We start from the raw sequence: 26,909 nt of genomic DNA on the forward strand, positions 1-26,909 counted from the left end.
TAGCCTTTGGTGAGTTCATTAGCTCTCTGGCCATGTTGTCTCCACAGGTTAGTTAACACCTTTCCTGAGAAGCAATCAGGTCTCAGTCACGTGATCAAATCAAAGAGGGCTGAACATCAGTCAGACTCATAGAGTGTTTAAAAAAAATAACATTACCATGTACTTCACAGCAAAAACTAAAACAAAAAGAACAAACAAGAAAGCAAAAACAACAAACAAACAACACTAATCTAAAAGTTAATAGCTGATCAAATATCAGCCAATAATTTATAATAATGTTTACCAGAGCTCCACTGCTTAGCAAGATCATGAAAATTATGAAGGTCTCAAAGTAGTTGTGTTCTACAATGGAGAAACAGGTTCTCCTGAAGTCAGTCCAGATCTTCCCTCTGCCCTGGGTCATGTCTATGTCCAGAAATGGACAGCGTTGATAACACTCTGAAATGTATACACACAAACAAATGCATTACGATGTATACAAGATTTCAAAAGTCAAGTGAAAAAATGCAGCTTCTACAGCAGAGCTAGAGTGCAAGAACCAGTTCAGATGGAACAACATCATCATGCTGTCTGCCTTTTTTTTTCTTTAGTAAACTAGCCAGTCATAAGACAGTGACAGCACAGCACTTTGAGAATCCAGTCAGTGATATCCCTTAGGTGTGTGCAGAGCCCACACCAAAAGACAACACCCACCCAGCCACAACCTGTTGACCCTGCTGCCATCTGACAACACATACAAAAGTGTCTGCTGCTGTACTGCCAGAGTACAGAGCAGCTTCTTTGTTCAGGCCGAGAGACTCCTTCACAATCCATGATGAATAATAGTTTACTTTAATGACTTGTGATTCATCTATTTATATCATTTTTTGTGAGTAGAATAAGGGCACTACAACTACAGTCAGGTCCATATTCTGTATATTTGGACATAGTTAAGTTTTTTGGCATTTAACCTCTGTACATCACCACATAGAATTTGAAATGAAACACTCAAGATGTGAGCAAAGTGAAGACTTTCAGCCTTAATTGAAGGGGTTTGACAAAAGTGTGGCATTGACCATTTAGGAATTATAGCCTTTTTATACACCCACTCCCATTTTTGTTAGCTCATAAATGATGGGACAAATGAATGTCAAACAGTTTCAAGACCAGATATGGACTGTTCCCTTGTTAGTCCATGACAAATAAAACAGATAAAGTTCTGGAGTTCTGAGTGTTACATTAGCATTTGGTAACTGTTCACTGGAACATTCAACATGAGGTCCAAAAAGGTGTCGATGAAAGTGAATGAGGTCATCATTAACCTGGAAAAACAAAGTAAACCCGTAACATATACAGCAGAAACACCGGGAGTGGCCAAAACAGATTGGAACATTCTTAAAAAGAAGGAATCGACTGACAAGCTCAGCAACACCAAAGGGCCTGGAGGTGGAAGACAACTGAAGTGGATGACCACAGAGTTCAGTCACTGGTGAAGAAAAACCCTTTTCCAACATCCAACCAAGTCAAGAACACTCTTGAGGAGGTAGGCATGTCACTGTTAAAGTCTACAGTAAAGAGAGAGCTTCATGAATGTAAATACAGAGGTTTCACAATAAGGTGTAAACCACTGTTAACACTCAACAATAGAAAGACCAGATTAGACTTTGCCAAAAAAGACCTAAAAAAGTCTGCCCAGTTCTAGAATAAGATTCTTTGGACTGATGAAACCAAGATTACCTTGTACCAGAATGAGGGGAAGAGAAAAGTATGGAGAAGGAAAGGAACAGCTCATAATCCGAAGCAAACAACATGATCTGTCAAGACATGGTGGAGACCAAGAACGTGAAGTCAGGGGCTAACCCACCTACACACATTTCAGACATCCACATCCATTTGAATGTAGGGATCATGTGGTAGCATAACTCAGGTTTGCTTCATCTCCTTGATGGACATGTGTTAGATGTATCAGCAGGACACATCAACAAGTTACACATTAAAAACATATTAAAATATCAGCATAAACTGTAAAACAGAGCAAAGTTAAAAAAAAAAAAAAAAACAGAAAGAAAGAAAAAAAAACAACTACACCAATAGTAATAATATCTGCAGGGTCATTTAAATAAGTTACATTTAAGGACACAATAACTTATTTCAACAATTTCCTGCAAGATCAATAAAGTTCATATCTTATCTTACTGAGAGCCAGTGGCAGCTGGGACAAAAGAGGTTTTGTATATATTTATCCTGCTTGTAGGAAACCTGGATCTGCAGCCAGAAAAAGATTGAAACAGATGCAGCGCAAAGGATGACTGGGATCGGCCAGGATTGCACGAGCCTTCACCAGGGCTCTGTCTTTAAATCAATTTGCCATGCTTAGTGTCATACACTGTATGTTATATTTGTTTGTTAATTGCATGTTTGTTTATTTACCTATTTTGGACTTTTTTTAGTTATGATTATTGCTTATTATTGGAGTGTAGTTTCTTTCATTTGAATTGATTTATATGCATGTTTAAAAACAGCCGGATATGATTTTAAGCATGAATGCAACCTTTGATTGACAGCTGCACCAGCCAATTAGCTGTTACATCAGGCACACAGATTGGTAGATAAGCAGGCCAGGTAGCCAGATGCAGGGGCACTTGTCTTGAACAGATACTGACATGCCAGGAAGGAGTGGTGGCAGAGGACCTTGAGGGCCTGCCAGAGACACCAGCAACAATGTGGGAGAGGTGAGGAATGGGAGCAGCACAAACGGCGGTGAGAACTTGATTTGAATAGAGGTTGAATAGAGTGGAGGGAGCGGCCATGGCCTAGAGGTTGGAGAATCTGTGATCACAAGCTCCCCCGGGCTTGTGATCTGAGGGTCACCGGTTCGATTCCCCCACCGGACGGGCAGGAAAAATTTGGGTGTGGTGGAGTGATTAATGTGATAAAATGCCCCCCCCCCCCCTTCATTAGCCGGCTGATGTGCCCTTGAGCAAGGCACTTAACCCCCCAATATGCTCCCCGGGCGCTTGATGCTGCCCACTGCTCCTGTGTGTGTTTCACTGCATGTAATTTGCCGGGTGTTGCATGTGTGTGTTCAACTAAGGATGGGTCAAATGCAGAAGACGAATTCAGTGTGTGTATGTAAAAATATATATACTGTCAATAAAGCTGATTCTTCTTCTTCTAATGTAAGGGATGGCGTTAGCGCTGCAGAGAACAATGACACTCTGTCTAGGTTTTACCAGCATGTCACCATACCGACACGGGGAAATAACATGCTGGACCATGTCTACACAAACAAACGAGACGCATACAGAGCTGTCCCCACCTCGGCTTCTCCGACCACATCTTCATCATGCTGGTTCCTGCCTACCTTCCTCTGCTCAAATGCCACATGCCAACACGGAGGACCATCACTGTGTGACCCAGCAATGCTGTCCCTGTACTACAGGACTGTTTCCAGTGCACAGACTGGCAGGCCTTCAGGGAAGCAGCTGTCCATGAGTGAGAGGTGGACCTGGAGAACTATACGTCTGTTGTGCTCAGCTACATCCACAAGTGTGTAGAGGATGTCACCAGTACCAGCACAGTAACCAACTACCCAAACCAGAAACCCTGGCTGAACGTGGAGGTCCGGTCTCTGCTGAAAGCCAGGGATGTTTAGTCACGTTTAGGTCAGGTGTCAGACTGGCACTCAAGGCGGCGAGAAGAGAGCTGACTGCAGGAGTGAAGAGGGCCAAGATCGCATACGCCCAGAGGATCCAGGGACACTTTGCGTCCAATGATCCACGGAGCATGTGGAGGGGCATTAGGTGCATCACAGACTATAACACATCTATAACACAGATGCACAGTGCCTAAGGGACCCATCTCTGCCTGATGCTCTCAACAACTTCTTTTTCCGCTTTGAGGATCCGGACAACCCCCCCCCCCCAGGACCAGACTCACCCCTCCACCTGGTGAAGAGCCCCTCAGCGTGACCCCAGCAGAAGTGAGGATTACCCTTCAGAGGATAAACCCACACAAAGCTGAAGGTCCCGATAACATCCCAGGGTGGGTGCTGAGGGGCTGTGCACATCAGCTCATAGAGGTGCTGATGGACATTTTCAACACTGCTCTCCAACTGGTGGCAGTCCCCACCTGCCTGAAGACCGCCACGATCATCCCAATCCCCAAGACCTCAACAGTGACGAGCCTGAATGACTATCGGCCAGTAGTCCTCACTCGGAAAGTCATGAAGTGCTTTGATAGACTGGTCATGGCCCGCATCAAAGACTGCATTGACGTCACTGTGGACCTACACCAGTATGCATATAGGAAGAACCGATCCACGGAGGATGCCATATCTTCTGTGGTTCACACAGTTCTCATCATCGGCTTTCAATACAATCATTCCACAGACACTGATCCACAAACTCAGTACTCTCGGACTGAGCTCCACCCCTGCAATTGGGTCCTGGACTTCCTGACGGGACAGGCTGCAGATCGTAAAAATCCACGACAGCTCCTCCTCCCCCATCGCCCTCAGCACCGGCTCTCCCCAGGGCTGTCTGCTGAGCCCCCTCCTCTTCACCCTGCTAACACACGACTGACACGTAATTCCTGAATGGTTAATGCCACACTTGAAGCTGAAAGTCTTCACTTCTCTCACATCTTGAGTGTTTCATTTCAAATTCAGTGTGGTGATGTACAGAGGCCAAATGCCAAAGAAAACTTACACTTGTCCCAATATATATGGACCTAACTGTAACACTTTGTTTTACAATCCTGTGTGGTAGAGTGATAAATAACGTGAATGTTGAATCCTTTCATAACTCTGAGGGGACACACTGCCTGAAATATAGAAAGCACATTGTAAACACAGGACAGACTGCTACACTATGACTGAATTGTGTGTGTGTGTGTTCGTACTGTCACTCCAGCAGTCCTGAGGTGTGTTTGCATCATGATCTTCGACATCTTTGTCCTCCTGAACTTCAGGAACTTTCTGCACAGTGCTGCAGACTGATGACTCATCACACTGAAGAAAGACATCACAAACATTTTACACCAGCAGGCCTGTCACTTATGTTCATGATTTTGCAGTTTATGTTCATAGTCCGAACCTTCAGGTTTGATTATGTTGAGTTCATTATTGCTGAAGTATTACATGCTGAAGAAACAAAATATACTTTTATTTTAATGAATCCATAACTCCAGTTTGTATCTTCCTGATTTTCACAAAATAATACAGTACTGAAATTGAAATTATTCAATCCTATCAATCATCAATTACCACCTCTGAATCTGGCTCGACAGCAGTTTGAATTTTAAAGATAAGAAGATAAATATGTGTTACTTCTGCAATTTATCATCGCACACCAACAGCAACAGCAACAAGAGGATAATTGCTGTCGGTGTTTTCTTTACAAAAGGTGTTTTGCATAAGCTGTCTTACTTTATCTCTTCTTTACGAAGCTAGTTATCTGGCTTCACAAAATGTGACAGATGTAATCATGCTAAGTGACGGTGGTTATCAATTTGTTAAATCAACACAGGTTTTCCTGTTATATTCATGAATCTAATCACATGAAAGAGGAGGTGTTTGCAGGATCTGACCAATCACAAATTAGGACGAGTGTACTGACAGCAGAGCCGTAAATTTTCCAAACTGTAATATTAGACAAATATGAAAACATTAAAGACAGGCCTAAAGCAGCACAGCTGCCAAATGCAGGTAGGGCAGCTGGTAAAAAATCAAAGACTGTGTGAAAGTGCAAATTATTTAGCTCATATCACAAAGACATGAGCAGGCCTGACTATGATCATATTTATCTCTTCCTTTACATTAGTGTAATGCTTATTTTTATGCCGTGTGCTGTTCAGTTTCATTATTTGGGCTGCAGCCTCATAGGTGTCAAACTTAAACAAAGATTGCGACTATTAAGTTTCCTCCACATGGTGGCTGAACTCAGCTTTAGAGATAAGGTGATGAGGGAGGGACTCAGATTAGAGCCACTGCTCCTCTGCATCGAGAGAAGCCCGTTGAGGTTGTTCGGGCATCCAGCTGAGATTCCTGCCAGACATTTCCCTGTGGAGATGTCCTGGAGCATGTCCATCCGGGAAGAATTTCCCTTCAGGGATAAATAAAGGAATTTCTGATTCTGATTCTGATTCTGAAGAGACCCCAGGGCAGACCTAGGACTAGATGGAAGGTTTACATCTCTTGTCTGGCCTGGGTATGCCTTTGTTTCCCCCTGGACGAGCTAGTGGAAGTGGCTGGGGAGAGGACGATGTGGGCTTTCCTACTAAGACTGCTGCCCCAATGACCTGGACCCGGATAAGCAGAAGAAAATGAGCGAATGAAGGAAAACTAAATGAAATGAAGAAGACAGGAGTGCATCTCTCACTGAGCTCCAAGATATGAATGATTGAGTTGTTTGGACAGTTGGTGCTTTTACACGTTCTGATCTGTTATCTTCAATGCAAACTACTTAAGCTAGGTATGCAGCGTAACTTTGTGATGTATCCTGGTGAGAAGTGAATTGGTGTCATGACCTAGAGTTAAACCCTAAGTCACTCACTCTACATCCTGCTTGAGAGTATAGGACTCAGATCTCAGGTTTCACTGAGGTTACAATAATAAATGGAGTGAATCACAGAGGATTTTAAAACTTGAACATCTAAACCCACTTGTGTCAGATAGGAATTGACACAGAATCTGCTTAATGGTGTCTCTTGTTGTCTCTGATGCTGGGCTACTACTCTTTGACAGGTTATGTTTGTTTTCTGTCTCTGTTGTACTCAGGACTCTTGATCTCTGATTCAGTAAAGGTTGTATCTGTACTGTCACATCAGACACTGCCATTCAGTTTTAGGTGAAATGATGCAATAGAATAGAGCAGAATAGAATAATGTTTACTTGAGAGTGCATTTCTTCATCCTCCTTCTCTTCATCCTTTTCATCTACATCATCATCATCATTGTCAGGTGTCTCAAAATCAGACTCTGCCTCTGCAATGGGGACCCTCAGGGAGGCAATGCTGTGATAGTTGCTAGTCAAGTTGTCCTGGTTACAGCTGAGGGACTTGACCTCTGCCATGGTCTGGTCTGAGGTCACAAATGTCAAAGTCAAAAACTCCTTTGCTGTCCTGTTGTCTTCCTTGCTGTCGACCACTAATGATGAATTTCACAAACATGAAAAATCACTAAATCACAGAAAAAGTGAAAAAATGAAATATAATGAAGAAAAATCTGAAAACCAAACAATTAGGACACTGAAGCATTAAATAAGATAATAATAAGATAGAAATTAGAATGATAGAAAGATGGATCCCAGTCAATAAATAGATAGATTACAGTCTATGCTGTATTTTCAAGTCTGGGGTGGTGGGATTTGTTACCGAGGTGGTCAGGTTTTGTGTAGTTCCTTTTCCCCATTAAAGTCCAGATATGTTCCAGGATCCAGGTCTTTGTCCACGCTACAGCCCTACTGATCCGGTTAACGGCAATCTGCAAGTTGTTTTCCCCTTCATCTTCTGGAGCTGCAAGATTATCACCGCTAAATGAGCTCAACAACAAGGCCAGGAACAGATTCAGGACCTGCAACAAGACCAGGAACAGATGCAGGACTTGAAACAAGGTCAGAAACAGATTAAAGGACCTGGAACAAGGCAAAGAATGGATATATAGGAGTTGAAATTTCAGATATTATTTATCTGGATCCATTTGTAGATACAGCTGGCCTGTTGGATGACTGTTGAGATACTAAAACAGGCTCGTATTAGAGATTAGCTCACCACCAGGTTTCCAATGACAAGAACCATCATGAAGACAATCAGACACATGGTCTGACCTGAGACCTCCATACAGTCCCACATGGTTTCAATCCACTCTCCACAAAGGACTCTGAAGATAATGAGGAAAGCGTGGAAGAAGTCATTCATGTGCCAGCGAGGAAGCTCACAGTCTTGTGCAATGCGACAGACGCAGTCTTTGTAGTTCTTTCCAAACAGCTGCATTCCAACAACTGCGAAGATGAAGACGATGATGGCCAGAACTAGAGTCAGGTTCCCCAGAGCCCCAATAGAATTTCCAATGATCTTTATCAACATGTTGAGGGTTGGCCATGACTTGGCCAGCTTAAAAACTCGCATCTAGACATGTGACAGGTGAGAGAGAGGTGAAGAGACAGGAAAAAGTAACTTGATTGTTTGGTAAAAGCTAAATATGATGATGATACTGATGATGATGTTGCACAGACCAGTCTGAAGGAGCGCAGTACCGACAGGCCCTGAACATTAGCCAGTCCCAGCTCGAGCAGACTCATGGTGACAATGATACTGTCAAAGATGTTCCAACCCACCTGTAACCATGGCAACAAAACAATAACAGATATGCGTTACGGTGGGAAAGGCTGTCAGTTGTCATGACTGAACAGATAACAAACAAACAGGGAGTCTGACCTGGAAGTAGAAATATGGATCCATGGCCAGAAGTTTGAGGACCATCTCCGCTGTGAAGATGCCTGTGAAAACCTGAGGGGGGGGGGGGTTAGAGGTCAGGTCAAAGGTCAGGGGTCAATTATCAAGAATTAGAAGTCAGGTATCAAGGATCAGGGATCAGAGGTTGCTTACACATTCAGAGTGCCTGTTGTTTCAATACCTCTACTCCAGCTGTCTGTTCTAATGTCAAACTAAGAAAGTCTGTGAGGGGAACTGGAACTTTAGACATCCATACTGCAATATTCAAAGTTAAAAGACTCTGACATGTTGGCCCTTTATAATGACTTTTGACATAACAGACAACTATTAATGTGTCAGTGACTTTTCTTCATCACTCACCAAATTTCCAACACTTAGAATGTCCTCAAACTCCTTCGTCATTGGATAATGCTCCATGGCCATGAAGACGGTGTTGAGGACGATGCAGATGGTGATGCCAAGGTCAACGAACGGGTCCATGACGATGGTATAGAGACACTGTTTGAGCCATCGCCAACAGCCACAACAGTTCCACTTCAGAAAGATGTCAGCAAAGGCGTACCAACATGGAGGACATGGCCTCTGGTCATCCTCAAAGTCTTAAACACATTGCAGGTTAGTGAAGTGATCAATTCGAACAAATAATGTTTTCACTAACACCTCATGTTTGTTGTCTGCAGAGGCACTTGGGGTTTCAGACTTTTTGGGATTTTTCACCGGCACCCCCTGAGGAGGATTTTGTCTTTCCCTTTGGTTTTTGTCATGCTGAATGTCTGTCACAGAACAGAGCTTATAGTTTCACTGAGGATATCTTGAAAGAAGATAAATTACAGAGAAGGTCAGTGAAAGTTTGATTACTCCTGCAGTGTTCATCGTGTCTGATGTGACTCTTGTCAGCGGAGGTCGGGGTTCACACTGAGTTTGATCTGTTGGTTTAGATACTAAAACATTCTCATGATGCTCATGTTCAGATATGAGTGACTTGACTTGTCATTTTGCCTCAATTTTTCATATTTGCTAATCCATCTAATTTATCTTGTTTTTGAACTTGAGTTTGAATAAATCAAAATGAAATGACTCATCATCTTCAGGATGAACTAAAATTACATTTAGATTTTGATAAGGGCATCATAACAACAGGAAAAGCTTCAAATGTGTGTCTGCAGAGTGATGAGGTATGCTGGTAAGCTGACTTGAACGTACATGAGTCTTCAGTCATTCAACATGGTTGTGTGTATACCTTCAAAGGCAGTGTGTTCTTGCTCAGGGCTCTTTATTTCTGTAGATGAATTCCTCATCTGTGGTGCTGAATCTTGTCTCTCTAAATGTGCTGCCCTTGTGGCCGCCTGCTGTACGATAACGAGAATAAAAATTTGACTGCATGTTAGGTTAAGATAAGATACTCCTTTTTTGCCACACAGGGGGAAATTCACAACTGTTTGTGTTATCTGTCACAACGGACCTCCTCCTCTCTCTTCTTCAGTGCCTCCAGGATCTCAGCATACTCTTCCTCCTTCTGTTTGACTTCAGCAATAGTGGCTTCATTCTGCTCAGCGTATGCCATGGCAACCACAGCCAGGATCAGGTTAATGAGGTAGAATGAGCCGAGGAAGATGACGACCACAAAGAAGATCATGTAGGTTTTACCTGCTGCTCGCAGGGTCTGCAGACAGACAGGTGAGAGGCAGACAAGTGAGTCTTGTATCAATTAATATCCATGGTGTAATTTTGATTAAGCTGTTTTTACTTTTTAGTGCTTCTTCAAGAACATAAATAAACCAAACTGAAGAACCTGATTTTAACATCTCTGTTAAGTGATATGTTGATAGAACCAAACAGAAAGTGCCCGACAATCACTACACTCTGAATCAGGCAAGGATTTTTTTTTTATCAGACACCAAACTTAATGCACCAACATGAGCCCCAAACTCTCTGACAAGCACCTAATGGAATAACTTAAAACCTGCTCATAAATCAAAGTCAAGACCAGTGAGGACTAGTCACTATACTGAGACCAGTAATTTACTGACCAGTTGGAAGAGATTTTCCCAGAAGTCCTGGGTCATCAGTCTGAACAGAGCCAGGAAAGCCCAACCAAATGTGTCGTAGCTGGTGTATCCGTAGTTTGGGTTTCCCCCTGCCTTCAGACAAAGGTAACCCTCCGGACAGACCCTGAACACATCATCAGTCTCATCACCATCACTATTGTTATTTATGACATCATTATTATGATAACTTTTTTACGAGAGGTAGCGTGAACATACCCAGCATCTGAGCTGTTGCCGCACAGAAGAGCATCAAGTTGGCCAGGCAAGTAGTAGTAGTTTTCTACCACACAAGCAGTGAGATAGACAGAGATGTCAGAGCCCATGGCCTATATTTACATTTAGGCAGTGATTTCTTCCTCCTGCAGTTACAGTCTGCTTCGTGTTCTTCATGTTCAACAATAGTTGACCAACTATGGCTTTTTTAAAAAAACAGTCAAATATACCACAAGAATGTATACATATAAAGAGAAAAATCCTGTTAGAGTTCTATCCGGTTCTCCAGGTTCTCTTGAGGTTCTCTTGTGTTTTTGTTCCTGTATTAGTGTGTGTGTGTGTGTGTGTCTTTTAACAGAACTGGGAGGAGTTGACCCACTGTTTTTTCCTGCCTCTCCACCTCCACACCTCATCCGCTGCTCTTCACCGACAATCAACTCCACCCCAAGCCACTTGTATTTAAAGACCAGTCCATCCTTTCATCTCTGCCAGACTTTACAGATGTTTCTTCTCTGTACCTACTCTGCTCCTTGTTTTGTGTTCAGCCACTCCCATGGATTAACTTCTGTTCATCTAGCCATCTCCTCCTTCCCAATTCAATTCAATTCAATTTTATTTATATAGCACCTTATACAATCAAAATTGTTTTGATTACAGAAACCCAGAGCCTGAACCCCCGAGCAAGCAGACAGTGGCAAGGAAAAATTCCCTTTTAAGAGAGGACTCATCTTACCTGCAACCACAAGCTCTCACCTGGATTCACCTCAGTCATTCCAGATCAGTCTTCAGTACAGCTAAGAATTAAGTGAATTTTCCCTTGTGTAAATAAAGACTAGAGTTTTTGTCCGGGGTTTGGGTCGCCGGGATCCCCGTCCACAGCTGCCGCCCAAACCACATTGCACCGGCCCCTTCTGAACCCTCTCGCGGGTGGTGGGCCTACGAGAGAGCGGGCCCACGTCGCTTCTTCGGGCTGTACCCGACCGGGTCCCGTGGGCGGAGACCCGGCCACCAGACGCTCGCCTGCGAGCCCCAACCCCAGGCCTGGCTCCAGGGTGAGGCCCCGGTAACGCCAATCTGGGCGACGTACACATCCTTGCTGTTTTATCTTTCATCTGGGGCTTCTGAACCGCTCTTTGTCTGACCTGTCACCTAGAACCTGTTTGCCTTGGGAGACCCTCACAGGGGCTTAAGCCCCCGACAACATAGCCCCTAGGATCACTCAGGTACTCAAACCCCTCCACCACGTTAAGGTGGCGGTTCAAGGAGGGGCCACAGTGGCGGGGCGCTCCCTTAGAGATAAGGTGAGGAGCTCTGTCACCCGGGAGGAGCTCGGAGTAGAGCCGCTGCTCCTCCACATCGAAAGGAGCCAGTTGAGGTGGCTCGGGCATTTGTTCCGAATGCCCCCTGGACGCCTTCCCGGGGAGGTGTTCCGGGCATGCCCCACCGGGAGGAGGCCCCGAGGAAGACCCAGGACACGCTGGAGGGACTATGTCACTCAGCTGGCCTGGGAACGCCTTGGGGTCCACCCGGAAGAGCTGGAGGAAGTGTCTGGGGAGAGGGAAGTCTGGGTATCCCTGCTCAAGCTGCTGCCCCCGCGACCCGGTCCCGGATAAAGCGGAAGAAGATGGATGGATGGATGGATAAATAAAGACTTTATTTTTAACCCTACTGACCTTGTGTCGTGAGTGTTCTGCTTATCGGTCCTTAGCCTAAGCCTTAAAACAAATCAACAACAACCCCCAAGGTGCATTTCACTAACGGGCACCCAGTCACAGAGCTTCATAGTTATAGTTGTAGCTGTAGTACTTGCTGCTGGTATTTTATGAATCAATAAACCCAACCACAGAGTTTCACATTCTGTTCCTGTACATGAATTTGTAGAAACCATCATCAAACATTCACACCTCTGACTGTTTGATAGCAGCTGTGGATCAAGGCCAATGTACTCTTTCAAGAGACATTCAGGAGATCCATTAACGAAACCTTTGAAATGAATGAGCACATCAGGAACCAGCAGCTTTTCAAAAAGTAAAATGTAAAACCATGACTATTCAATGACCTATAAACATGAAAAATACTTAGAAAGTAATTCCAATGATCACAAAGTCAAATGTCTTCATCATACCTGGGTTGTTGATGTGCTTGTAGAAATCAAAATAACTGCCTGTATTGTTGGTGTTGGTGTCGTTGCTACGGTGAAGGTCATTGTCAGATGTGTCATTGCTAAGTAAAAGTGGATGCATCAGGACACATTTTTGCCGCAGGTTTCCCATGAAAAGCTGTAGACCAATCAGAGCGAAGACACTGAGGCAAAATATCGTCAGGATCATGACATCAGCCAGCTTCTTCACTGATTGGATGAGCGCTCCAACAATTGTTTTCAGACCTGACCAACCAATCAGGATAATAAACATAAAGTCATCGACACAGAAACAGACTGTTCCTAAAATCAAAAAAGGCTGAAGCTGATTGTTCACATAATAAAACATGTATGATGTTTGGACTGGATTCCATTACAACAATTAAAGGGGGATTTAAGGGCCACTTTGACACACACACACACACAAACTAACCAGGGATGACTGTGATGGTCTTCAGAGCTCGAAGAACTCTGAATGTCCTCAAAACAGAAACGTTTCCCAAATCTACAAACTCTGTCAAGTATCTGAAACGCAGACAGATGAACATCATCATCATTACCGTCATCATCAACATCGGAAATATTACAAGTTAGCATCATCATTATATTTCTATCATCATTATAATATAATATAATCACTATATTTTTATTCAGGATTTTCGAGATACACTTTTTCTTGTCTGTTGTCTTCTTCACTGGTGAAATTGTTCAAGAAGATAATGATAGCGATGAAGTTATACAAGATACAAGATAGGTTTATTTGTCACACACACAATCATACACAGTACAATGTGCAGCAAAATTCTTTTTGTCCCTTCTACCAAAAAATAGGTAAGTAAAATAGAATGAGTAAAATTAAATATTATAATATAGAAATCTTATAAAAATAAAAAAATTAAAAATGTGAAAATGTGCAGTATTTACATCTAGTATTTAAATATGTTAAACTTTAACTTCAAACCTTTTTACATACACCGAAATTTCTCTCTGCATTTAACTCATCACTGATTGAACACACACACGCAACATGGGGAGCAAATTGTGGGGGGGGGGGGTTAAGTGCCAGGGCACATCAGCCAGCTAATGGGGGAGGGAGAATTGATTAATCACTCCACTACATCTAAATTTTTCCTCTTAGTCGGGGGGTGAATCAAACCAGCGATCCTCTGGTCACAAGCTGATTCTCCAACCTCTAGACTACCACAGCCCCTTAAATTTCGCATAGCATTTTATACTATACTGTGTGACAAGTAAGTGGTGGCATAGTTGTGTTACTGAATCTTACGCCATGCTGATGACCATGAAGTCCAGCCAGTTCCAGGGGTCTTTGAGGAAGGTGAAACCTCCAACACAGAATCCTCTAGAAACAATTTTAATGGTTGCCTCAAATGTGTAGATGAATGTAAACACATATCTGTTCAATAACAGAAGAATAAAACACAAAAATAGTCAAACCGAAACTCAGAAGATGGACAGAGGTCAAAGATTTTCAGTGATGTACATGCTCTGAACATTTTTACTAAAGCTTCTATGTCTGATTGGCCAACATCTAAATAAGAAAAAAAACAAATGTTTCCTCCATCACCAACCACAAGCTCATAAACTGTCATACTGAGGTAGTTTTAACTTTTGGTCTTGACTTACACTAAACACATGACTAAATACACAGAAATGTGGACAGCACCGCACTGAAACATACAGCATTATCACACACACATTATCACAACTTTTACAAAATGCATCAAAGATTGCAGACTACAGTAAGTCCTCATCCAGATGCCACTAAACTGGATGAGGACTCACTAAAACTTGTCCAAACACTAATGTCACATTCAAGTGATCCTTATTAACTTCTAAAATAAAATTTTTGTCATTTCACAGTACATTTCAATATAATTTTATGTTGGATAAATACCTTTATTTACCCTCTGTAGGGTCATAAACGTTGATTTCAACCACACTGCTGACACCTTTATTAAACCTTTACCTTTTTGAATCAAAACTTTTAGAAGCCCTGACCGAGAGCATCTATAATCTTTTCTAATAACAATTCTAATAATCTTTCAACTCAGCTGCTGACACAGTTGGGCTACAAGTGGATGCCCACAGAAAACTCACAGAGAGTCCTTAAAAGACTAAATGTGTGCTCTGCATGGACCAACCAACAAGTGGCCAATAAGGGATCACTCGCTTTGCCCACAATGCCCCAGTGAACCCACACGGTCATGTTGACCTAAATTTTGATGACAAAGCTAGAGCTCATAAACAGAGAAGTTATCATAAAGATCATTTGATGGTTGACCTGTAGATTATCTTTCAGCTGTCTGTTGTTGTTGTGATCCATTTCACATCACAAACTAAGCAGACTGGCACCTCAGTTGAGTTGTGTGTGCGTGTGATTGTAGGTGTGTGTTATTGTGTGTGTGTGCTGACTCACTCCACAGTCTTGCTCCATGCTGGAGGGTCGCTCATCGTCATGAACGCACAGTTTGTCAGAATCGTTACCATGATGAACAAACTGAATAAAGTTTGGATTTTAAGGAACAAACATCATCTTTTGATGGTTTATTGTTATCCTTCCAATCGAAGCTTACATTCAGTCATTCTGGGACTAAATAGGTTTCTCTTCACTGACTCAATACAGGTAATGGCATCTTAAAGGATATGAGTGAATGAGGATCTTAATGGCGATGATCCTGAGTGGGTTGAAAGGACTCAGCAGGTAACAGGCTGGCTCGGCATTAAACCTGTAGATGATGTTTCCTTTACTGAGCACAATGAACGTCTGTAAAAAGAAAAATGGGTCAGAGAGATGCACAAATCACAGAGAGACAGGTCAGAGAGACAGACAGATCAGACAGACAGGAGAAAGACAGGTGTTTTATTCATTACTGTGATGTTTTAAATAACCCTAAATGGAACTGATCTGTTTCTTGATCAGTCCTCAGAGAGAGACCTTCTGTGGTTGGTAGAAGGGATCCAGCTCCTCCAATGGGGTGTTGAGAAGTTCAGGGGGTGGATCTCCGTAGATGAATGGGAGAGGCTTCCCAGCTTCCAGGTCGCTGGCTGGTTTAGGAAGATTTTCTTCAGCTATCTATTAAAGAGACAGTCAGGGATACAGCCAATCAGCCTGCAAAGCAACTTTATTTGTATAGCACCATTCATACACTGAGCAATTCAAAGTGCCTTACAGAATTAAAGGAAACATTGTAACAGACCAAAAACAGTCCAATATTTGCAATTAAAAATAAGCACAAAAGATATAGAATATAAAAATCAAAATTCATAATTAAAACAGAAAACTATGTAGGTAATGTGAAAAAGGAAAAGAGGGTTAGATAAGATAAGATAAGATAATCCTTTATTAGTCCCATTACTGGGACTTGACTGGGGCTTGACTGCTATCACGCTATTCAGATTTTTGCTGCATGAAAATGAAATGCTGCTTCAACTTGTTTAGTTTTAACCCTTGGGATGACCAGTAGGCCTGTCCCACATGTTCTCTGGGTCCAAGAAAGTTCGTATGGCACAAGCATGTCAGAGATGTATTTGGGTGCCAAGCCATTAAGAGATTAATACACAAACAGCAATGCTAGTCAGTTCTCTGAGTGACAGGCAGCCAGCGAAGAGATTTTAGAACTAGAGTAATGTAATCACACTTCCTAGTTTTTGTCAGGACCTGAGCAGCAGCACTCTGAATTACTGAAGCTGTTGTAGAATGTGTTATATATTCTGCTGGAAATGAATGTGTGGATTAATTTTTCTTGTGTTGGCATTATTCCTCTGACGTTGGAAATGTCTATTAACTATTAATTACTTTTTATTATCAACTCACTGATAGCTTATCAATATGTTCTGTACCTCTATATTCTTCTCCTTCCTCCTCTGACGCTCCTTCTCCTCGGCTTCATGTCGGCGTTGGATTTCATCCAGCGTGGCTGGTGTGAAGCGTTTGAAGACATCAGAACCAGCAGGGGGCAGCAGAGGCGCCATCCTTGCATTATGCAGCGCTGCCCGAATTCCACTGTCACCTAGCAACCTCCTCCTGTCAGGGGGGTGCAAGTACACATACTGCAACTAAGATCTGAAGATGGTATAGCTTGAAGAGGCAAAAAAGCTCATCAGCATGGTTGGTTGGTGCCCATGTGATGTGTGCTGACAACATGATTAACAAAGCCTGTGACCTCCAGAACATCAAGTTGGTTCCAAACAACAAATCTAGATATTTTATGTTTTACACAGATGACAGTGGCATCTCAGCAACAGTTTCCAACTAAACAACGTCTTCAACCATACACCGAAATTCTTCTCTGCAATTAACCCATCACTGATTGAACACACACATGCAACATGCAGTGAAACACACAGGAGCAGTGGGCTGCCATTCCAGGCACCTGGGGAGCAAATTGGAGGGATTAAGTGCCTCAAGGGCACATCAGTAAGTTAATGGAGATTGGAGATGAACTTATACCCCGCCCATTAGCTGTAAGAGGGGGTTGATTAATTTCCAGTCTCCATTAGCGGGCTGACTGATTAATCACTCCACCACAACCAAATTTATTTCCTGCCAGTCCAGTTCCAGTTCCAGTGTGTCCAGTTCTTTTCGTAGTTTTGTGATATCAGCTAAAAAACAAAAACATACAATATATAGTCTTCAGAATTCCAATTATAACAACATGTCATGTTTGTCCTTTGTAATGTATGATGTTTATTGTATGTTTCTCTCTCTCTCTCTCTTTCATCCTCTCTGTCCTGTCTACCTCTTCTTCTCCTCCTTCACCCAGTCGACTATCAGCAGGATGGTTCTCCCTTGCAAGCCGGGTCCTGCTCAAGGTTTCTTCCTGCTAAAAGGGAGCTTTTCCTTGCCACTGTCTGGTTGCTCGGGAGTTCAGGCTCTGGGTCTCTGTAAAGCATCTAGAGACAATTTTGATCGTATAAGGTTCTATATAAATAAACTGAAATTGAATTGGTCACAAGGCGCTTCTCCAACCTCTAAGCTGCCCCTATAATAATACTCTCAAAGTAAAACACATAAATGGGCACCTCAGCTGTCAAGTGATGTGTGAGGGTGTACAGGGGTTACACAGTGAAACCAGTGTCCAAGATGAACATGGCTGTGTAGAACTTCTTTTTTCCGGACTGTATAATATCATTTTGGCCTCTCTGTGCCTCAGGTCTAGTCAAGTCTTTCCTGTGGCTCAGGTCCAGCTCCTTGTGATCACCTGCCCCCTAAGATTCACTCCACTCTCGGTTCATCTCCTCTGCTCCTGGTAAACAACCACTGACCTGCCACACCTTCTGCCTCAGTGTTGTGTGTGTTCTGCACTATGGAGCCACAAAACTTTAGACCTTAAACATAACAAATTGTAAGTAGCTGAGGACAAATGGATGTAACATTAAATATTCACTGAGAATAGTACTTATTTAACCATTATTGTTTTATTTCTTTATTTTATTTTGTCATATATTTTTAATGCAGTGGTAAACATATCTGTGGATTCATTTTCATATAAATATGCTTGTGTTGATCTGCAAAGACAAACTGACACTAATGTGCAGTCAGTCCACCCAGTAAGTCCAATCTCTGCTCCTCTTTCATTATTAGATTTCGATGATTGATCACAGTTGAGTGTTTCAGAGTCATATTCAAAGGAAAAAAATCCATTGATGTTATTATTGATGTAACTGATCAGATCCACTGTAAGAAATCTAGGAGTTATCTTTGACCAGGACATGTCCTTTAACTCGCACATAGCAAATATTTCAAAGACTGCATTCTTTCACCTCCGAAATATCGCAAAGATTAGGCACATCCTGAGTCAGAAAGATGCAGAAAAATTAGTCCATGCATTCATTACATCTAGACTGGATTACTGTAATTCCCTTCTATCAGGCTGCCCCAGTAAATCCATAAAGACTCTCCAGCTAATCCAGAACGCTGCAGCACGACTACTGACAAGAACCAGCATGAGAGATCATATTTCTCCTGTTCTAGCTTCTCTACATTGGCTACCTGTAAAATTCAGGATAGATTTTAAAATTCTCCTCCTTACTTATAAAGCCCTGAACGGTCAGGCACCATCCTATCTTAAAGAGTTAATAGTACCCTATTATCCCACCAGAACTTTGCGTTCCCAAAATGCAGGGCTACTTGTGGTTCCTAGAGTCCTCAAAAGTAGATTGGGAACCAGAGCCTTTAGTTATCAAGCTCCTCTACTATGGAACCATCTTCCGGTTTCGGTCCGGGAGGCGGACACCCTCTCTATATTTAAGAGTAGACTAAAAACTTTCCTCTTTGATAAAGCTTATAGTTAGGGTTGGCCTAGGCCGGCCCCTAGTTATGCTGCTATAGGCTTAGACTGCCGGGGGCCCTCCCATGACGCACTGAGCTCTTTCGTCCTCTCCCTCTCCTTCTGCACACATTCATGTCCCATTAATGCATATTACTAACTCAACTTCTTCCCTGGAGTCCCTGTGCTTTCTTATCCCGCAGATTCCTAGCGATCATGACTGGACCTCCTGCTGCGGTCCTGCTGTCGTCCTGCTCAAAACCTACTGCAATTACTACTGTTTAGTCCTAATCTGATTTAAATCTGTTAAGACTCAGTACAGCTACTACCATTATTGTTACTACCATTGTTATCAAAATCACCATAATACCTTCTGTATACTTCATTGTCATTATCATTATCTACATTCAGATACTTCTGGTATTATTACTGCTGCTATGCATCTCTGCTTGTGTGCTCCTTCTCTCACGCCCCACCCCCTCTGCCTCTCTCCCTTGCTCTCTCTCTCTCTCTCTCTCTCTCTCTCTCAACCCAACCGGTCAAGGCAGATGGCCGCCCATCTTGAGCCGGGGTCTGCTCCGAGGTTTCTGCCTTCTAAAAGGCAGTTTTTCCTCGCCACTGTCGCCAAGTGCTTGCTCAAGGGGGAATGTTGGGCTCTCTCTATTTCACAATTTAATTAAAGAGTTTGGTCTAGACCTGCTCTAATTGGAAAGTGTCATGAGATAACTTTTGTTGTGAATTGGCGCTATATAAATAAACTGAATTGAAACTGAATTGAAATCTCTCATCATTAATATGTTTATATTGAAGCATTTTCAGTCTGATTTGTTTCTGTATTGAAAGGAGTAGAATCAGAATTACAGCTGTGAAGGAAGAAGCCTCAGCTGATTAGCTCTCTTCAGCAGAGCTGTTTTTTCCCAAAACTCAAAAAATGTTTTGTGTATTTCTCCTGTGTGTCCCTCAGTTTTCATCTGCAGACTTTAACCTAGACCTATAATTTCCCAGCCAAGATTCAAGAGCTCATCATGACAGTATTCTGTTCACATACACACACACACACACACACACGCATGACTCCGCCAACAACAGGAAGTGAAACAAAGAATTTTATTGCTTGATAAATGAGAACCTTTGCCTGATTTCTGTTCAACCCTAAATGAGTCTTTATTTCACTGCCAAGCAGTGAGCAGACTATGTTTTACTCAACCAACATGAGTTTAAGTACTGAGTGCAGCTGCAGTTGTTTTGATCTCATCTGGTATATGATGTTCACATGGACAATGAGAAACCTGGTTATTGATCTTCCTGGGATTATGATTAGAGGGAGATCTGATTCCCACTAACACCGTTGGTGAACAAGCTATTGTTGTTTCTCGCGCTTTTGGAAAGCTCAAATAAAAACCAACACCTGTTTTCATTTCTTTGTGTCTCCAGTAGGAGCAAAGCTGTTCTGATTATTCAGCATGTTGGTGACAAGTATTTTTTTCTTCTCTGTTGACGCTAAATTCATGGAGAGGAATGGTGGAAGAGACAATGAGGGATCTTCAACTGAACAGAACTGTTTTACTATTGAATTTATTAGATTGTGTTTGCACACTCTGCAAAGATACCTTTGTTACCAGACAACCCTGAAGTCAGTGCTGTTTCAGGGTTTGTGTAACTGAAGATTAAATCTGATCCTGCCTGTCTGGTTTGAGAGACAGATTGATGAGATTGAAGGCTATTCAGACATTACAACACTAAATGTTTGTGGTTCGAACAGACAGGATTTTACTGCCCTGGAAAGTCACCACAGTAAAAAGTAAGAAGAAACAGTGAATACTACGTTGATGTTATGAATATACCAGGAATGTTGGCTTTCTGCTGGATGGCTTCTTTTGCATTGCTAGTTCAACATTTGTTTTCACTCACACAGACACACACACACTCACACACTTGTCTCCGGTGTCTTCAGCTTTGCGGGTGTTGACCCCACCCTTGCGTTGCCATGGCAGCAGCAGCTGTTTTGAGTCATCAGTTTGACCCTCTGGTGTAATGTTACAGTCACTACGATGACCAAGCTCATTCCAACACACACCCACCTACACGCACTCTAACACACACACACACAAGCTTTATTCCTCTCTGATTGCTCTCATGATTTTCTTTCAGCCCCTCCTCCCTCTGAGTGGTTGACCTCTTTGTCTTTGTATACATAGGGAGCAAACTACGTGAGTTTTTCACCTGTTTTCTTAAATATAAATGATAATCACTCTGCACTAGGTCCCCAGACTGTTTGGTCCTTGAGGACGACCATGTCAACACAGAGGCTTGGAAACTCGATATAAAGAACTCTGCATCACACATGGAACAACTTGCAGAAAGTTGACCCCCCCCCAATCAACTTGAATCTCTTGTAATAGATCAGATAAGACAATCCTTTATTAGTTCCACAGTGAGGTAGACACAGTAAGATGTGAAAGAAAAGTATTATATTTTTTAAATCATTTAAATTCTCCCTCAATGATCATAGAACAGTGTAGATTTTATGTTACCTTAGTTGCTTTTTTTATGTATTACAATTTATTTTTTTTAATATGTGTTTTTATCATTGCAAAGTTGCTCACTCTCAACGACCATCCCGAGGAGCCACCAAATCACCAGGATAACCGCAAACTGGTGCTCTCTGTTCTCTTTACTGTAGTTCACGCTGGCTGTAGCTATAGCTGTTAGCTGTAGTTTCCGGGACCAGGGAAACTAATTTCGTACCACCACATGTTTCTACATGTGTGAAATGACAATAAAGCCCCTTGAATCCTTGAACCCTAGAAGTTGTGTTCCTGTTGACTAAGTGAATTCAATTCAAGTGGATTGTGTTTTGAACTCAAATAATGGGGGAAGTCACAAAGGGACTCAGCTCGCCCTGGTTCAATAGACTCCCAGCGAACATGGCTGGACTGATGGGGGACTGGTCACAGGACCAGTCTGAGGACAGAGGACACATACGGAGGTGATTTACAGAGAATCAGTTGAGGACCATGACTCTGGGGAAGAGGAGACATGACAGGCAGGGACATGAGAAACATGATGAGGACAAAGGGAGTTGGATATAAGCAGGACTATTTTCACATCTGACTCTGGGATCTCAGGATTTATATGAACTAAACCAGACCAAGATGGTTTTCTTTGGTTTTATTGTGTTTATCTCTTATTTGAGTGAAGTGTTTTATATGATCAGCTTACAAGTTAATCAAACTTCTCTTAGTTCAGTAAAAAAGGATCATCCTGAATACCACTTTTAGAGTTTTGAAGGGGGTTGCCTTTTAGTCAGTGGATGACTGAAATAAATGAAGCTTCTCCCCAAACAGCACCTTAACTGTTTATGTTATAACTCCTTGTTCTGTGTTGGCTGATTGTATTCTTATTGATGTTTTTACTTATTTTAATTATGTATTTACTTTTTACTTTTGCTCTCAGGCCTCACTTGAAAAGAGAACTTACTCTCAATGAGACTGCCTGATTAAATAAAAATGAAAATAGTTATACACAATAGGTCCAGGTTCATACAGTGAAATACTTCTAAATACTTTAAAAGTAAAACAGTTTATCCTCTGGATATATTTTGAGTTCAGAGCTGTCTAACAACCCTTACTTCCAAAGTTTGTAGATTAATCTCAAGGAAATTCAATCGAATGCAACTGGACTTAGTTATTTGTCTTTGAAGACGTTTCACCTCTCATCCAAGAGGCTTCATCAGTTCATGCTCGCTTGACTAGGCTGGGACTAGTCCAAGCCTAGTCAAGCGAGCATGAACTGATGAAGCAGTTGCATTCGATTGAATTTCCTTGAGATAACCATGACCTGGATGAATGAGAATATTCACAGGCTTTGTAGATTAATCCTATTTCCTCTGGAGTTTCCTCTGACCTGATGATTTTTAGTTGTGCTGCTTGTCACACGATATGTCCCGTAGTGGCATGAAAACGTTCAAAAGTAAACTCTTTAATCGTGAAAGAAAATCGATAAAGAAAACACTTAAATGTCAATACAACATAATAATCAATATTTCAAGTGGCAGGGTTCACTTTTAGGTCGAACTTGCAGATCTCCCACAGTGGCTTTTTCTTCAACAGTCTTGGGTCTGCACCAGCCTGCCAAAGGCCAGGCACAAGGCCAGGACCCACTTTTATCATCTGGCCTTTAGGTTTCTTCATTTTTATTTGAATCCCAAAGTGTGTTTTTCTATTCTGCCATCTGTTATGTACATAAATATTTTTCTGAGTGTATGTGTTTACATGTATATACTCTACAAATCAAATAAACAAAAAGCTTGAATTTGTGGAAAGAAAGAAAGAAAAAGGAAAGAAAAAGGAAAGTGAATCGAGAGACATCACAGAAACATGTTTTATAGAAATAAGAAAGTAGAATGAGAGATCACCTGTCTGTCTATCTGTCTGTCTGTCTGTCAGATCATCTATCAGCTCAGCTGGTTCCCACAAATATTAGGCTACAGGCAGCTAAATACAGCAACGCACACACACAAATACAGACACACACTGACACACACGCGCACGCGCCACACACAGAATGATTACAGTTACTGTAAATTTCATTATTCTAAACTCAATGTTTTGTGGTCATGGTTAACGTTTCTACTGTCCAGATTGCCTGTTGTACCAGACAGAGCTTCATTACATGGTGCAACAAGAACCACCTGTGGTGGACTACAGAGCATCAGATATGGCTGCAGCTGCCACTGCAGAGAAGTTACAGATTGTGACACCTTATACATGTATAGAAAGCATATAATCATGTTTATTTTATTGTTATGTTATGCTTGCATTCATGTGAGATTAAATCCTGTGTTGAGCTGCATGCTTGTCAAGGAAACTACAGCATGTCAACAGTTTTTGAAAAGTCAGCTCTATTCAGTAATATGCATGTGTGTGACCAAGTGAGAAAAAAATGTTAGGATTAAGTTGCTAAGTCTGGCCTACAGAGCAGCTTCTAACATCAAAGCCACCCCCTTGAACTTATTTGGGTTTATGATTCTTATCATTCACTGCAATCTGCGGTTGAAGGACAACTGGTTCAACCATCACTGGAAATCACAGGAAATCTCAGTTAGCAGAATCTCTCCAACTCTTCCAACAGTTAGTTAGCAAGTCAGTTGGAAACTCCAGCGACAGTATGAGGTGAGATTTTAGCCACCATTTTCCGAGATTACCATCACTGACAGTCATCAACACTCATTAGCACCCAATACCATTCATTTTCATACCAGAATCAACATGAAACATCTCAAAGCAACTGCTTGTAAAACATCATTCATATATCTGCAATCACAAAATTATCAACACGCATCAACATGGAAATTCAGACATGGCTGAAACATTAATGGTGTTAGAAAATGCAAGTCTTACTGTGTTCAGCTGTTGTTGGTTTGTTCACTGCTTTAAAATGAGGCTGAGTGTGTGTCCATCAGTAACATGTCGTCCACCCTCTTGTCTTTGTGATAACAGGCGCCACACAGAGACTCCCAGAGACAAACTAACATTGGTCCGTCTCGTTCTCACCACCATATGGCATGTACATTTAGAATGTTAATCTACATAAAAACCCAGTCAAATAACAAACATAAAAGACTAGAAAAGTTCACATTTAATGTTGATTGTTGCATTTGGGCAAACTGTGACACAGCAACATAAGAACAAATGGAGAAAGTAAGACACAACTCCTGACCCGAGTCATGTAACCATTTCTTTAAACATCACAAAGTTCTTCATGTTATGAACAAACTAGTCTCACACCTGAAGACCTTCCTGTTTCCTGTTTCACCACTAACTGTTGCTGAAAACACATCTGTCGGGCAGTTTTCCTCTGCTCCCAGCCTTTGTGTTGTGCTAAGCTAAGCTAAACTGGTTGTCTGTCCTGGACTCAGAGTATCAAAGAACTAAACATTAATAAAAAACACAACATTCCAGTCAGTATTTGTTTCACAGCGACAGGTGATTCATGAAGCTGTCTGTCTGACTGACGCACAGCCAGACACACACATTTGTTATCAGTGTTGTTGTTCCAGCAGAGTGTGATGTTGTGTCACACTGATAGAGAAAAGTCCTTCTGCTTTTAATACAGCAACACACACTGTGTGTGTGTGTATGTATGTGTGTAACTGTAGACCGCAGAATGTTGTTGGACGTAGTCAGAGACGTCCGGCATTTCCTCTCTCTGTCAGCTCTCCACGCTAAAATAAAACGATCTGTGTGTGTGTGTGTGTGTGTGTGTGTGTGTGTATGTGTGAATGACAGACTACAGCTGACAGACTCCTCCAGCTCAAGAGATTTCAGTAAATAAATTAGAAATAGTTTCTTTAAGTTATGTTTATATCTGAAACATCATTTAATTTTTTTTGTCACATTAACATATTTATGTTGAATTTGTGTCACATGAAATTGGGCTGTAGGTCAGGCTACACTTAGTGTGAAAGAGTCCAAGATACTGAAGCTCTAATACGTCCTGACATCTCTTCCATTGGGGTATGAATAGTAGCAGGTGGCACTTCGCATGGCAGCATCAGCCAAACAGTATATAAAATCTGTGTGAATGCTGACTTGTGTTGTGCATTGAGAGGTAAGTAAGACTAGAGAAGGATTACACAAATTAATTTATGTTTGATCACTTTAATAAAAGGTGAAAAACAAGTCAAACTTCTGCAGATTTGAGTTTCATGTTTCAACCTTGGTGGTGATAAATCTGGTATGTATGAAATCTTTAATCCTGCACTGTGAGACTTTTACATATAAATGAACGTTGTTACATTCACACCCCAACAAATGACTTCACAATTGCTGATTAAGATCGTTACAACCAGATAAAACTGTCTACGTTCAACAGTGCACCAGGATTTTTCAGTCTGTACTCTGAGATGACCTTCCTATGCTAGCCAGGACTATAGCAAATAGGCATAGATTACAACAGTTCAATGTCGACCCTCAACCTGAAAGAAAAAAACTCAAGTCAACACAATATTTTACTAATATGAACAATTGTATGTTAAACGAGTAACTCAGTCAGTGTACTTGAAATAAAATGGACTCTGTCAGAAATATAATCAAGACCACAACACAGGACATGTGAAAGTAACACAGCTTTTCTCTGCTCTCTTTGTTATGCCGATTTACATCTGAGTAGTGCTTGTCAAATGTCTTGTCTGTGTGATGACTGCAGTTGTTAATGTTACTCTGGATGCTACAGCCTCAAAGTGGGCTTGTCATCTCTCCAATGAACATTCTCTGTTTGCAGTTTTTCTTAAGAGTCAGCCCTCTGCCAATTTAAATGGTGATCACTATACAGCCAAGTTTATAGTTAATGCTATGCGGTGGTCGAAGAGAGACAGCATATGCATGACAGAACAGCAGTTAACTTCAATGTAATGCATCAAAGCTGGGGTTGGTAACATTGCAGAAACCAGCAAGAGCAAGTGGTTCAAAACACATGAACAAGCACTGCTTGACTACGCTGACTGGCCTAAGGGTGAGCAATCTGCTATGTTCCACAAGGTCTCTTTGCTCTTTTAGTCTTTGCTCTTAGTAGATAGATAGATAGATAGATATTTTATTGATCCCAAGGGAAATTGAATTCTACTAGAAGAAGCAGAAGAAGAAGAATGTGTGTGTTCAACTAAGGATGGGTCAAATGCACAAGACAAATTCAGTGTGTGTATGTAAAAATATATATACCGTCAATAAAGCTGATTCTTCTTTTTCTTCTTCTTTCTGCCCATAGACCTTCCTGAGCTGACCTC

The 26,909-nt window shown here is 41.8% G+C and overlaps 1 protein-coding gene across 2 annotated transcripts in view; it reads right to left on the reverse strand.

The window, feature by feature from the left end:
• The window catches only part of scn4ab (sodium channel, voltage-gated, type IV, alpha, b), a 41,332-nt gene that overhangs the window by 9,635 nt on the left and 4,788 nt on the right, over window positions 1-26,909 (reverse strand). Inside the window, exons 2-20 of one of the 2 annotated variants that reach the window (XM_046414911.1) lie at window positions 16,695-16,878; window positions 15,790-15,927; window positions 15,500-15,618; window positions 15,271-15,360; window positions 14,119-14,247; window positions 13,267-13,358; window positions 12,819-13,079; window positions 10,697-10,760; window positions 10,463-10,604; window positions 9,895-10,095; window positions 9,673-9,781; window positions 8,793-9,031; window positions 8,415-8,486; window positions 8,213-8,314; window positions 7,749-8,105; window positions 7,353-7,551; window positions 6,872-7,125; window positions 4,882-4,990; window positions 284-438 (exon numbers count right to left, since the gene is read on the reverse strand). In XM_046414911.1, coding sequence (XP_046270867.1) covers window positions 284-438; window positions 4,882-4,990; window positions 6,872-7,125; window positions 7,353-7,551; window positions 7,749-8,105; window positions 8,213-8,314; window positions 8,415-8,486; window positions 8,793-9,031; window positions 9,673-9,781; window positions 9,895-10,095; window positions 10,463-10,604; window positions 10,697-10,760; window positions 12,819-13,079; window positions 13,267-13,358; window positions 14,119-14,247; window positions 15,271-15,360; window positions 15,500-15,618; window positions 15,790-15,927; window positions 16,695-16,826 — 2,964 coding nt within the window. In that variant the 5' untranslated portion in view covers window positions 16,827-16,878. Of the gene's footprint in view, window positions 1-283; window positions 439-4,881; window positions 4,991-6,871; window positions 7,126-7,352; window positions 7,552-7,748; window positions 8,106-8,212; window positions 8,315-8,414; window positions 8,487-8,792; window positions 9,032-9,672; window positions 9,782-9,894; window positions 10,096-10,462; window positions 10,605-10,696; window positions 10,761-12,818; window positions 13,080-13,266; window positions 13,359-14,118; window positions 14,248-15,270; window positions 15,433-15,499; window positions 15,619-15,789; window positions 15,928-16,694; window positions 16,879-26,909 lie in introns of those variants that run through there. The other variant, XM_046414910.1, reaches the window with a different exon arrangement.

The sequence above is a fragment of the Scatophagus argus genome, chromosome 16 (genome assembly GCF_020382885.2).
Source record: "Scatophagus argus isolate fScaArg1 chromosome 16, fScaArg1.pri, whole genome shotgun sequence".
In the NCBI taxonomy this organism is placed as follows: domain Eukaryota; kingdom Metazoa; phylum Chordata; class Actinopteri; family Scatophagidae; genus Scatophagus; species Scatophagus argus.